Raw genomic sequence first — 14,743 nt, forward strand, 5'->3', positions numbered from 1 at the left:
AATCATGGTACGTCTAACATGTTTAATATAGACAAAAGAGCTCAATTTATTTTGTAATTTAAATATGTAGTATACATCATGTAGATAATATCATTACAATTCGTTAGTAAATAGGAGAGGAACAATGAAGACGCTTGCATATTCAAGACATATGAAACCAGAACATGGTTGCAGAACAATTCCCCACTTTTTCCAGTATCAAATATGAAGTAAAGGCGGATCAAAAACCAAATCTAAGTTGTCGGGCAAACTAATTTCAGTTATGATGGAACAGAGTGTGCAACTGCTGAACATGGGATTCCACAGTAGGAAAGCTGACGTCATCAATTGTGTTCCATAGTTTCTAGTTACAGCACGTGTGTCTGAGTCAGATGATTTCAACAAATGCGACCATGATTGATGACGTGACGAATAAAGAACACAACTTTCTGCAAATCTTTGTAGAGGAAGGATAAAAATCATATTCGCATTCTAACGATTCCATCAGCACATAATTCAGCAAGTTTACAGACCGGTGGTTATTGTATAATTTGAATACATCAAACTCAGAATAATTCATGATCATCATTAAATTGACTCTTTGGTTATTTATCATATAAGGTATGAAGTTTGTTATATTTGACAAAAAGAGGTTAAAATCTAACTCGTTTTCCTTTTTCAATTTTATTTATTTAAAGTAGCAATGGTTACATATAAACTTACTCATATATATTGACCTCACAGCTAAGATTAAATTGTAAATAGGTTTTTGCCTATTGTATTTCGATCTTTTTGTATAAATGGACAAAAAGTTGTGGTATCGATAAAAAGTCACCCAAAAAACAAGAATTATATGAATTTAGAAAACAAAAGAGATATTTAAAAAAAATAAACAAAACAATTAAGCTTTCATTTAAAAAAATAGGACTTGATTACCCTGATTTTGTATCACATCATGGTCATTTTCCAAAGTGTTTAATTCTTTGCTTGATTTTAAAGTATCAGCGCGTCCCTGTACTTTTACAGGTTGTGTCACTCAAAAGAGTATTTCAGAACAATATGTATATTCGGTAACCGTTTAGTATTTTTTAAACATACAGTATAAATCAATGTTGTTCATGATTAGCCTACATTTTGATAATGAATGTCTTTAATATGTATCAAGGCTCGTTTTGAAGCTGATTAATTTCATAGATGTGGTCAACTAATTTTGGAACAAAGTGGGAATGAATTTTTCACAGGGCCTTCTTGAAAGATACACTCGTTGCCACTGTAGCGAATGGGAAGTTTATATTTTAACACAGTTAAATTCTCTGAACAATTCAGGCCTTTACAAACAATTAATATCTCCAAAGACTTAACATGTTTAATGTGCAGTCTGTTGCTCTCCATAAATGTACGAATAGCCAAATTTATGACTAAAAAAAGTTACAATATTATTGCATACATGTTTTTGATTTTCTATTTATACTTGAGAACTTCCCTTTGAAGCGCATTACGGATATTGAACTATCCGATTGATTGCATTAATCATATTTTTACAAAAATAATGATCATGAATTTGTTGACGAGTCTATACGTTAAAACTATCTGATGGCATTTCAAACAAAATATACTGTCAATATGTTTCATTTCGGGTCGAAATCTTACAATGCAGCGGTAACTATTGTACTATATATTTATTTACAAAAAGATCACAAGGATTCACAAAATATTCAACAAGTATAACACAAGACCATACGAAAAACCTCCAGTATATACATGTTACGAGTAGACTTTATCGAATTACACAATTGTTTCCTTTTTACAATTAAAAAAGTTTGGAGCAAAGAAATTATATACAATGGGAACCTCCTGTATATACATGATAGAAGTGGAATTGCAAAATTTATTACGATGTGCAATTACAAAAAAATATTTTCAAGGGAAATTGACATTATTTTTTTTAACTATAGTCTAATGAATTCAAATAATTCATCAATTGTACTTTTATTTTATTTTCCCTGTCGGTAGACTCAAGATACCACTTTAACAATACTTGAGAACCGTTCTTAAATTTAGTTGTAAACAGGGTCTTTCTTGTTGGTAAGTGACAGACGATAGTTTCCAGACACATCGTAGTCATCCTCTGTAAGTATCCTGTGTGTAATGCTATAATCACCATCACCGGTGTTTAGAACAGTATGGCGTACTGTATGGTCGTACATAACGTCAGAGTCATCCAAGGTGTTTCCAAGATGTGAGTATGTATTTAACACTTTATTTGTCGCAACAACTGCGTGTGATATTGAAAGATGTATGGTATCAGGTGAATTCATCAACTGAGCTTCTTGATCATTATCTGGTTCTGTTTGTCCTTGGGCCATATCATGTGTTGAATTCGATTGTGTCATTTTAATAGGCCTTTTTGCACTACTTGATGCATTGCGTCTTCTGCAAAAGAGAAGCTACTTTATAAGTGTTAAAGATCAGTTATATTTAAAACATACATTTTTCTGTACCTTCATTAAAAAAATTGTAGGATTAAATATTTTTTTATTTGTTTACCACACTTTACCATTACACATTCTACATAATGTTTTCGATCGTTTTCCGTCGCATCATTTTATGTTCTGAGTCACATCACGTACAGTTTTTGTTAATTTGAGAAATAGCACTTCCTGCAATTGTTCTTTCAGAGTCCTGATGATAGATGTGTTAACCTGCCTGATAAGTATAATTTTAGTTTGACATAATCTTTTTGTTTGATCGTCAATATCATTATTTTGTAAAAGGATCGGTAAGTCATATTCTTCAAATCATAGGGCAACAATATCAGGTCTATACAATAGTTTGAAGGTGTGAAATTCAAATCTGTGTAATAGGATTTGTCTATTCATGACCTTTTTTATATTGTTTTTATTTTTTGTTAAATATTCGTCATTAGGTTCATTTCTAACAAAGTCACGGCAACCCTCCCCCTAAAAAAACAAAAACAGAAACCAAAACAAACAAAAAAAACAGAAAAAAAAAGTCCAAACCAAACAAAAAGACATACAACAGTATACAAAACACATCATAGATAGACACTGCACAACACGAACCCTATTTAACATTGAGTATGTAAATAATATACTCATGTCACAACATATCACATTCAAGTAATAATTAGAAACATGTCAGTAGCTATACCACAATAACGGCTTCGGTCATACCTTAAAAGACAAACTCCAACAATAATGCATGTGATGAGTAAGACTTCCACTATAACTCCAATAAATAACTCATAGTCTGGACCATCTGTAAAAGATAAGTAGAAATACAAATGTACATATTAACATCTTAGAAGCTAATTGAGTGATATGTTATTAAGTGAGCATCAATAGTACAGCATAGTAGTTGGATACTGCAGTATTACTTCATATCACTAAACTATTAAGAACATTCTGTAAAATACGAATCTGCTCCTGTTCCAAGTGAGGAAATTCTAGCCTTTGTTACGTTGTCGTTTTATTTTTTGTTCTGATTCATTATATACTTTGGAGTTGTCTTCTAGCTATGTTAGTATACATTTGTCTTTAGGTATCACGTAAAGCCGGGTGCAGGATCTTTTCGCTATGTTGAAGTATCATTGGTGTACCTGTGTTGCTATCTTTTCCTTGATCGACTCATTGCCTCTTTGACACATTCCAAGTTTCCATTCTCTATTATTATCATGATAATATCATAAGATGCATTCAATGCAGGTACGAGATTTTGAAATTAAAAAAAGGTGCGACTTACATTATTGCAATTCATGATAAGGCGGCACAACGGTATACAAAACTAATTAGTCTGGCTGTTTTTAAATAGGTTAGTTTTCATTTTTTTCATTATTAATATATTTTTCTTTCAAAAAGGGTAAGACCTAACTATATTTCCTTCTGAATAATATCATTCTGTTTTCCACCAAACTTTGACAAATTTAGCAGACTTGGCCCTAGGCTTCTCGCTTTCAGGTTCACACTTTGTATCGGTGTTACACATATCTATTTGGAACAAACCTTGTGAGTGTTGACATTTTGTCAGTCCGATCCGGAGTTATCTGCCGGAAACCTAAAAAACCTTGTTAACATTTTGTCAGTCCGATCCGGAGTTATCTGCCTGAAACCTAAAAACCCTGTTATCATTCAAATACCGTAATCGGAATAGTAAAAAAAAGCTAAGGGTGAATTTGTTCAAGACCAGGCCCTGGTTCTGCATTACATTTGAATCTAAAAGGTTGAAAGACTCAACCTCATACGAATTCACTCGGAAGAACTCGAACACGTGATATTGATGCACTGTTATATGACTGTTATGATATTAGGCAGTAAAATCAAAGGGTAAATGTACAAATAGCCGATGAATTACGGTATCATGCAAGTGAACTATGCCTACTGTACAGTTTTTAAAATTCAATATGTCCTTGCTTCATATTTTGGTTGTGAAAAATTATTTATTTTCTGTGAAAATGAATCAATGATGTTTATCGGAGGCTCAATTATGGGAAATAATCTGGATTACAAATTAGACTTTTGAACCATATAAGGAAACCATCAGGTGACCAAAAAGTCAGAGTAGTCATTCAATAACCTTTGACATTTCTATTTTTTATCAGTCATCAACTAGATGCTAGACCTATTATATGAAAGATTACCCTTGGTCCCATCTTTCTATGGCCACAACCACAATCTTCAAGGTGAGCCTAGAATTCTCTTTAATGGTCAACCATAAGTCTGGAGAAGAATCGATATAGCACTTTAGGGACACTTTATGTCTTTTCAACAGACGGTCGAACCTCATCTACAAAACTTATGCCAGTAGGTAGCAGCATTGTAACTTAGAGATGTCAAAACTACCACATTAGGAAATCTGACAAGTAATTACTTGAGGAATGAGATGCAGGGTTGTGGGTATCATTCAAGCACGGAGTGGCTGCATATAAACTTTAAACTACAGATGTCGTTCAGTGACTTAAAGATGATGTTTTCTAAGAAAATGACAAAAATATTAACTAAGAAAGGCAATACCAGAAATGAATATTCCAGTGTAATAGCTAAGATTTTAATTTTGTGAAAATGTGTTCATTAAATCACCATAAGTGTTTATATTTGTTCTGTTATGTTAGAGCTAACGAAATGTTCTAACATGCCAAATGTTTTATTTTTGCGGTTATTTCCGGAAGTAATCTAATAACCGTTATCGTGTCATTTGTCATTTCTAAAAAAAATGAAGTATTAAAACTTTTCTTCGTCTAGATTTCTGAAGATCACTATATCTAAAGCATAGAAACATATTACCTTACCATGAGAATCAGGTCTACTTTCTTCATCGGATGTATTTGCGAATCCTGCAATGATACAATAAACTCACCATACATACCAGGATTTAAATATGTCAAGCTACCAAATAGTGCTAATGTAACAGAACTTCATGTATGCTGGGATAGATATGTTGTGTATGTCAACTTTTCGGTAGAAATATGTATGTGCAGTACTGGTTTAAAGATTCATGCGTTTTACATTGAATTTTCAAGTTTGTACTATAGCTCTGCTGCTATACATGTCGGAGAGATAATGAGCAACTATAAACACTTACGATATATGTATGTATGTATCAAGTGTTTATGGCTTACTGTCTATTGGTATTCGTTGGTTATTGTCTTCGTGATCATATTTCTTTAAGTTTGTGAGCATATTGCAGGCCGTTAGTTTCACAACGGTGTATTTTAAGGCTGAATATACGGTATAGGTTTTGCTGCTTGTTAAAGGTCATACAGTGCTTCTTAGTTTTGTACATCATCGTCTGCTTTTGGTCTCATTTGGAGAGTTGCTGCATGGAAGTTTTGTTATATCTTTATGATTTAAACGGAATGTTACAAAGAGACAAGTCGCTTTCCGTCTTAGAAAAGGCACATATTCATGAATTGGATTGATAAGATATATCAAAATGTATAATCAAACAAAACACAAAAAACTGGTTGGAAATACATCAAATGAATAAATTACCTTACCGTAAAATTGCGTTGTTGATTCATCAGTTGGTACAATATTTCGATCTGCAAAACATAGTTTCATATAACATGAACATTTGAAATGGAAATTGGGCATATATCAAAATGAAAGACTTCCTGACGAAAGAGTTAATAACAGCTGAAAGCCACCAATGGGTCTTCAACGCAACGAGAAAATGCCGCATTTGGAGGTTGGCTCAGCGTGACCTTAAATAACAATATCAGTGCAAATGGACGTTATAATGGACTATAAAACATACAAAGGAACTTGAATCAAGTGACATACAAGAATAACAAAGGACAGAAGCTCCTGAGTTTAAACTGGCGCATAAATACGAAAGGGTTAAACATGTCATCCTTAGTTGTTTGTATCCACGTTTCCTTATGGTCTCCTGTGGTTTGGTTGTCTTATCATAACCATTTTTTGATATACGTATCCTCAGGGTTTGGTTGAAAAGTTTTGTCACATATGCGATATATTAAACGGTACCTATAAACAAATCACACACATACAAATCTGTAGAGTTGGTTTGACAATCATTAAAGGATTGAATAGACCTATCGTTAATAATGATTGTCAACTCATCAGTTGCTATGATATTACCATTTACAATACATAGTTTGTTTATTATAATGTATATTGCACTAAAAGGGCTATAGTGACACATGCTCTTTGAAAACAACAAAACGAAAAAAAATAATAAAATAAATTCCAAACAATATATAAACTTAAAAATAAAACAAGGCAATCAACACATCTCTGAATTTCAATGAACAGATATTTATCAAACCTACAATAAAAATACGTTATCTAATAAATGCAAAAAACATTCACAAAATATGTAAATTTTGTATATTGTCCTGGTGCAAAACAGCAGTCCATTTCAATCAGAACAAAATGGATCTCTATTAAGTAATTTCGCTAGATAATCCATTAACTATAACATGTATAAGTAGTGTCGTGATATTTGTATGCTATTCTAATATGACGTGCTTCTTTCGCTTTGTAAACAACACTGTGATAAAATTCTCGATATATCTATTTTTAGCGCAGACTCCGTGGTGTACATAATAATGGCTGTTACAATATACTTCCCACGTAAATTCACATGTATTGAAACCTATTTGCAAACATTTTGCCGATTTTATTGCTTTATAAATTGCTATTATAAAAGAAAAAATCACTTTTATTCTTATTCGGATGCATAATAAAAAGAAGTAATGCACAAGACCTCCAAGAAACCAACTGAATAAAAATAAAAGAAAATTCCGCGAAAGTCTATTAATGTTTTTGGCGCATTTAAGTCATTTCAAAACATGACACCATACAAATGAAAACGCTAGAGTTGAAAGTTTTCTGTTACGTGCACCATTGAAATGTTGTTTACTATGGTATTAAAATTGATTATCAAGATAGGTTTTGTTTGATTTTCTATTCTATTGCATTATTCGCATATTTACTGATTTCAGCAGGGCAACATGGCGGCTCCTTAGTTACGAAATGTCAACTTTGGATTTGACGGTAGCTTACGAGAAAAACATGTAAATCAAAATGACAATTGTTGGTTTTGAGAATGAAACAGATTTTTATTTTAGCGGTTGTTCACGAAATAATCCATGCAAGCTACGGATTTATAAGAATGTTTGAGCTCTATCTAACAGGGAGTAAAACAGAACAACCACACACACAGCTTTCCGCACCCTCGCTTCAGTTTTTTAATGATCGTATTTGTACATCCTCGTCTTTTTATTGTCTCCTATTGATGGTTGTTGCATCATTTCTCAATGTTTCCATATACTTTTTTACACAGAGGCAAGTGTTTTGTTATGAACCTAACCCCGGGGAAAAGTTGTGTTGAGAAGCGGTTTTGACGGATAAATATCCTATAAGGTACAAAAACCAAACACAAACAAACGAATTTGAAATGTTGGTTGGACACACATTTAAAGAATACATCAACCTACCATTAACTTGCGTTGTTGTTCCATCAATTGGTATGATATTGCGATCTACAATATATAGTTTTTTTTGGCAAAATATATTGCTATAAACGAGCCAAAATTAATAATTTCAACTCTGTAAGAAACCTCAAAACGTTATAAGTTAAACAAGCACCATAAACATGGAAACAGAGCAATACAATCAACACATCTCTGAATTTCGATAAACAGATTTTTTTTTAAACCCACAATGAACATATGTTCTCTAATACTACCTTGGTCATAATTTTAGATTCATAAAAACATATAAATATGTCAATTTCTCAATGTTTTCATATACTTTTTTACACAGAGGCAAGTGTTTTGTTATGAACCTAACCCCGGGGAAAAGTTGTGTTGAGAAACGGTTTTGACGGATGGAATATCCTATAAGGTACAAACAACCAAACACAAACAAACGAATTTGAAATGTTGGTTGGACACACATTTAAAGAATACATCAACCTACCATTAACTTGCGTTGTTGTTTCATCAATTGGTATGATATTGCGATCTACAATATATAATTTGTTTTGGCAAAATATATTGCTATAAACGAGCCAAAATAAATACTGTTAACTCTATAAGAAATCTCAAAACGTTATCAGCTAAACAAGCACCATAAACATAGAAACAGAGCAATACAATCAACACATCTCTGAATGTCGATGAATAGACATTTATGAAACCTACAATGAATATATGTTATCTAATACCACCTTGGTCATCTTTTAAAATGCATAAAACATTCACAACAGATGTAGCATCTTGAGGAGATATCTGTATTGTATTTTAAGCTCCGGCAGCATCAATTGATGATTTGATTGTCGCAAATTAATTTAACTGGCCTCACGTTGGCGGAAACTGTAAACGGGTATTTGCAACCATCAAATCACCAATTGATGTGGTCGGAGCTTAAAATACAATATTGTTATATCCATTCTAATGAAACCGACAGAACATTATGTTAAAACACGTATCTTAAATTTGTCATATATCATCTGCGCCTGTGCGTACGTTCCATAGCTTTAATTGTCAATTGATGCCATGAAATAATTGACGTTATCCAATTAAAGTGAACGTTTCAAACGTACATTATATTATGTATTGGCCTGCTGCAAAAATATTTCCATGACAAAATAAGTGTTTTTTGTAGCGATATGACAACCTGGTTCTCTATTCAAGACATTTCATTAGATTATCTTTTGAAAATTAGTAGTTTCGTTATGATTAGTATATTATTACACTTTTGTGTTCAAGTTGATATTTACGAAAGTTCGATGAATCATGTGAAATCTCAATTTCTTAAAGGGTTTAGAGTGCTTAATATTGCAGTTGTGTATATTTGTCAAGGTCATCATATTTAAAGCACAAAATCAAGAAACCAACCGGATTCTGGTCCATTTTCTTCTACTGATGTATTATGCAATCCTGCAATAATAAAATAAACTCATCATGAATAACAGGATTTAAATATCATGAATATGTCAAGCTCTAAATTAGTTCAAATCTAACAAAAGCCATGTAATTTTAAGTTTGCAGGGTTAGATCGTTTGTGTATGTTAACTTTTTGTTTAAAAGTTGTGATTCTAGTACTGGTTGGAAGATTGAAGCATTTTGTTTGTTCTCTTGCTGTGCTTTTAAAAGTGTAATTCGTTTGTAGAGCGTGACGAGAATCCAGAATCATGTACAGACATATTATCTAATTATCCAGAGTCGAGGACCTTAATATCTTGGAGGTCTTTGAATGTTTTCTTCCATAATTATCTTTCATATAGTATATACGTAATTGAGCAAAAATCAGGCCGTTAGTTTAAAGATTTTTACATTTTTTTCACCTTCGTTTTTTTAATGATATATCGATGCAAACAAAATTTTCCACTTTGCGTTTATTATGTAGATGTATCTTTATTACGTTATTTATTTTCATCCGTATTGAATCATACAGAATTGGTTAAAACTGACCTCCAAACGGCATATTTTTCTTTTGTGAAAAGGACTCGAATGGCATCCGTTATTAGTATTTCCTTCAAATATTGAGAAAAATTTGACAATAGTCCATGCTTACTAATCATTATTTATGAAATGGATGCCAGTAACATATTGTATTTTATCATTTTTAAAAGATTACTTTTAATGGATATCACATGGCGACTTTATCGTAGATTTTACATTTTCCAGTAACCACTACATTTGTTAATATACATTGTATACTGTGAACGTATTGTGAATATTCAGATAAACTTATTTATTTGTTAGACATGCATAACATGCATAATGTCAAATGATATATTTATGTTAGTTGTTTAGTCCCTAAGAACCCCTGTAAGATTTTTGCTGCTATTTTTGCTAAGTAGATGCAATTTGAGTACTCAGAGCAATCTAGGTACTATGACGTTATGTGTCGCGATATTCATTAATCTTCAATATAGGACTTGGGGTAAATGTCATTTTTGATGTTATGAATTTTGAACACCGGTGAACACTAATGTTGCATTTATTTTGATACTTACCTTTACACTGAAAAAGGATATGGAAATACGAGTACTTTGTCCATAATGAATAAAATGAAACTGTGCAGGTAGGCACTCCAATACAGTTCTTGATCTTTTTATTAAATAACCGACTTGTTGAGGATATTCGAAAATGGCATCTTTTTTGTCCATCGTACCAAGCTTGCTTGATAAACAAATTTTTGTTTGCAGGACATTCAAGTTGATGGTGGTGTTTGTGCTCAATGGAAATACATGTTTCTCCTAAAAAGGTGAACTACTGCTATTTGATATTTGACTAAATATATATATGATATACCATTGTTGGGCTGATGTTTAGACGATTTATACATGTTATATATACAGATGTATTGTCAGCCTCGTATAAACACTTATGCTGGTGATCCGATGGATGATATCTATTGTAGATTCGTCACTGGTTCAGACGTACTCATAATATACCGGTAAATATTTCTTTGAATGTATTTTACATTTATATGTAAGGTCCTTTACAATAGATAATTCAGCTGATATGTAGTAGTTCCATCTTCATGCCTTATATATCATGTACTTTGTTACGACGCTAGATTAAAACTCAGGAGGAAAGGTAGCACCTGGCAAATTTACAGATCTAACATGGCTGATGTTTAGACAGTTTGTTTACACATATTTATATATAGATAAAGTGGAATGACAGGTTACATTTCTATTCTAAAAACGAATACAAAAACATGTATCATTTTGGATAAAATAAGTATGATGATGGATTTTGTCGCTTTTGGAATTTTTGACACAGGTAATAGGTCTATTCTTTGTTATTTTCGAAACTTTAAAAAAACGAATGGCACTTAAATTTCAAGGACTGTAAAATGTGATAAATATATAAAACACACATTTTTCCACATTAAGGAATGGTTAACCTGCTCCTCAATCACACAGTCAGTTCCTTATTTTAAGATAATACCAACGAAAGTCATATAACAATTAACACGTTATTCATTCCTGACGTTGGTAGCTGAAGGACTGTCATAATTTATAAAGGTAATCAATTATATATAAATGAGATCTCGCATATCCATTATGTTGTTGCTGATAATTTGAAATGATCCAATTGCATGATTGATCAATGCAATCTTTTTTTATATTTATAAAACTTTGTGTATAGATTAGGGAACATTTATAGTTAGATATGCATGCATGTGTTTACTATTGAAGACTAAATGTTGCCATTTGGATGTCATTGGATTATCATTGTGGCATTTATCTCTACAACTTATTTTTGATTATTCCAATAAAATGTGTGGATGCGATTACTTTTCTAACAGATACACCGTATTGGAAACGATTCATAGTATTAAAAACAGTACAATGGTACATTGAAACTGATTTTGAAATTCTTCAAAATATACTACTGAAGGCTAAAATGCCTATTATTTTGGATCATTATCCGATTAAAATACAAACTTTACAACTTAGTATTAAAAACTCACGAGTGTGTTTCCGGTCCAACATTGACATTTTGTATAAAAGTTCAATTAATTTTTTGTATATGCTTTCTCTAGTGATTATGACGAGGCTTCTATTCTATGTAAGGGAAATAAAAAAAAGTTACCAACCATTTGTCGAATATTTCTCTAAACTATTGATTATTCCAAATATTGAAAAAAAACAGGATGATCTTTAACATATTTCATACACATAAATGTTAATGTATATAAAAATTCATAACATATTCCTGATTGCTTTTATTTTTCATTTGATATTTGATGTGCAACTTATGTTAATTAGTAAAGGAAAAAATACGTACAACTATATGGATAAGGAAGTATGAACAGTTTTATATGTCAAGTATAATACTAGGAGTGAAGGCCGTCTCATACAGGAAGAAAACAATTTTTTTTTACATAAGTTTATGTAAATCACATTCCGTGTTAATATTTCATAACTTGTTTTAAAGCTTAGTGTATCCATTTTTATATCTGAAAGATTCATTTCTTAGTGTCAAGTTATTCTATATATTTTTTTCTTTTTGCAAAAGAATCGTTTTTGTAACAATCAGGATGAATGTTAAGAAAACATTTTGTTTTTTAAAGAATCATACCTGCTTTAAATATTACCCCAAAGAGTATGCATAAATACTGCATTTAATAAGGTATTGTACAAAAATGCTTTGTTAACGAATTTTCATTAAAAAAAAGTGAAGTGGACTGGCTACCAGTTATTAAGGTGAGTTTAGTGATTGTGTTTCAAAAAATTGGTAGATTATATTTTTTTCGAACTAAATGGGTTTTCTTTTGTCTACCAACTCAGGAATATGAGGTTGTTGTCATTTAGTTTGATGTGTTTGAGCTTATAATATTATTATTTTTTTATTTTAGTAGGAGGTTAACGTTCAGAATTTTCTTCGAAACTTGGTATTTTTGTTCTTCTACGTTTCTTTACTTTGTTTTTAAATACATTTTAATTATGTTTCTCCGGAAGAGGCGAAAAGTACCAAAGGTTACAAGGAGACATTCAGACTCATAAATCAAACAATATACTAGCAACAATACTGCAAAAAAGAGAAAAACGACCAAAAGGCAAACAACATTAAACATAACACAATATAGAAAACCAAAAACTCAGCAACACGAAACCCATCAAAAAACAGGAATGGTGAGCGGATACTGTTTCAGATATAATCAATCAGTTAATGTGCATAAGTGAACAAGTGGAGTTACTGATAAGATACTAGATTGACCAACTACATTTCAAAATAAATTAGTAATAAGGAATCCCGGAAGAAAATTTTCTCTGTCTACGTTTTTCTAATTGTGTTTGTACATGTATGTTGGTGCACTTTATCACATATTTAAGATAGCTTTCCATGTATAGCATGTATAGGTAATGCCATTTGTGAGGGTTACCGTAAAACGCGTGAAGTATCGATTTAAGTCGTTCTTTCTCATAACTCTGTAGGTTTATTATGAATGGAACTCACATACAATTTTTCACGTCATACAAGGTAACAAAATAGGTCACATGTACTTCTGAAGAAAAAAAGTTGACAATAATGACGCACTGAAATCATTTTCAAATTCTGCTTTGTTGATGAAACTCTGTTTAATAAGACAACATACTTGATTTATTTTATAGAGAATGGATTATAAGGATTCAAGACATGAAACGTTTTGACATTACTGCAGAATTAAAAAGATTGCATTTGCAGATTTTGCAGTATATATTATCACTACTGGTTGCAAATATGTCTTCCCAAAGTTCCTTTTTTGCTTTAGATAAATGGATGTACATTCTTAAAAAGAAGAACCGATGTCAAATCCAGAAAAGCGCTTCAGACGCATGTAGTTATTAAGTGTTGCTCAGTCTTTAGTTTTCTATGTTGGGTCTTGTGTACTATGATTTGTCTGTTTGTATTTTTTTTAACCCATGGTGTTGGCAGTTTATTTTCGATCTTTGAGTTTGACTGTCCCTCAGGAATCGTTCGCACCTCATTAAACGTGCTATTTTCATTTTTGTAGATCTTGATAGCCCGGCTTCATATCTTTATCGATCAGTTTTTGTACATGTTCTGTATCTAGTAGATCTTTATCGCAGAGAGATGTTCATCTTAACCTTGGTATTTTTTAGCGTATTATTTTTTTTTACATCACATTTAAAGATATATTGCTTTGATTGCTCAAACCCCAATACTGGTGAAAACGTAATCCCAAAACTTCAACTGTACCGTCCACTGTACTTGAACAGTTTTGATATTTAATCTACCTAATGAGTTAAGTGAGTGGATGGAATGTCAATATTTGAATTAGCAGCAGTAATAATACCTCTCTGGTATGATTAATGTAATTTTGTTTAGTTATTGAGTATATCTTTTTGAAACAGAAAGATTACGTAAATAGCTTTCCACAACTTGTGTACATTAATCTCACGAAGACTCCGGTGGGCATTTTTTTACTGCGACAATAGTATATGTTCTCAAATTAACAAAACGTTTGCCCATACTTAAAATGAATAACAATAAATCAAATGAGATGAAATAGTTTATTAAAACTTGTGACAATGTATACAATGAAAATATAAAACAAATGTTATTTACATAATGTTTAAGTTCAAATTGATAACAATTTATGATGTAACTAAAATTAGACATATGCTCATTTTGACAGGTTATAAATATATAATGTAATATTTCTAAACATAAAGTCTTCTTTTCACCGATTAAGTATTGTTTACAAGAAACTAAACAACTTATTAAAAATGTCCTTCAATTCAAAATCGTACA

At 31.6% G+C, this 14,743-nt stretch overlaps 1 protein-coding gene across 1 annotated transcript; it reads right to left on the reverse strand.

Annotated features, from left to right (window-relative positions):
• Positions 1 to 1,642: 1,642 nt before the first annotated feature.
• On the reverse strand, positions 1,643 to 9,950 carry LOC139494572 (uncharacterized). The gene is made up of 7 exons (XM_071282733.1): positions 9,938 to 9,950; positions 9,362 to 9,403; positions 7,958 to 8,002; positions 5,993 to 6,037; positions 5,285 to 5,329; positions 3,174 to 3,258; positions 1,643 to 2,412 (listed from the first exon to the last, which is right to left on the reverse strand). Exons 1-7 carry the CDS (start codon positions 9,948 to 9,950, stop codon positions 2,037 to 2,039), a joined length of 651 nt encoding a protein of 216 aa, XP_071138834.1. The 3' UTR covers positions 1,643 to 2,036.
• Between the last annotated feature and the right edge of the window lie 4,793 nt (positions 9,951 to 14,743).

The sequence above is a fragment of the Mytilus edulis genome, chromosome 11 (genome assembly GCF_963676685.1).
Source record: "Mytilus edulis chromosome 11, xbMytEdul2.2, whole genome shotgun sequence".
NCBI lineage: Eukaryota > Metazoa > Mollusca > Bivalvia > Mytilida > Mytilidae > Mytilus > Mytilus edulis.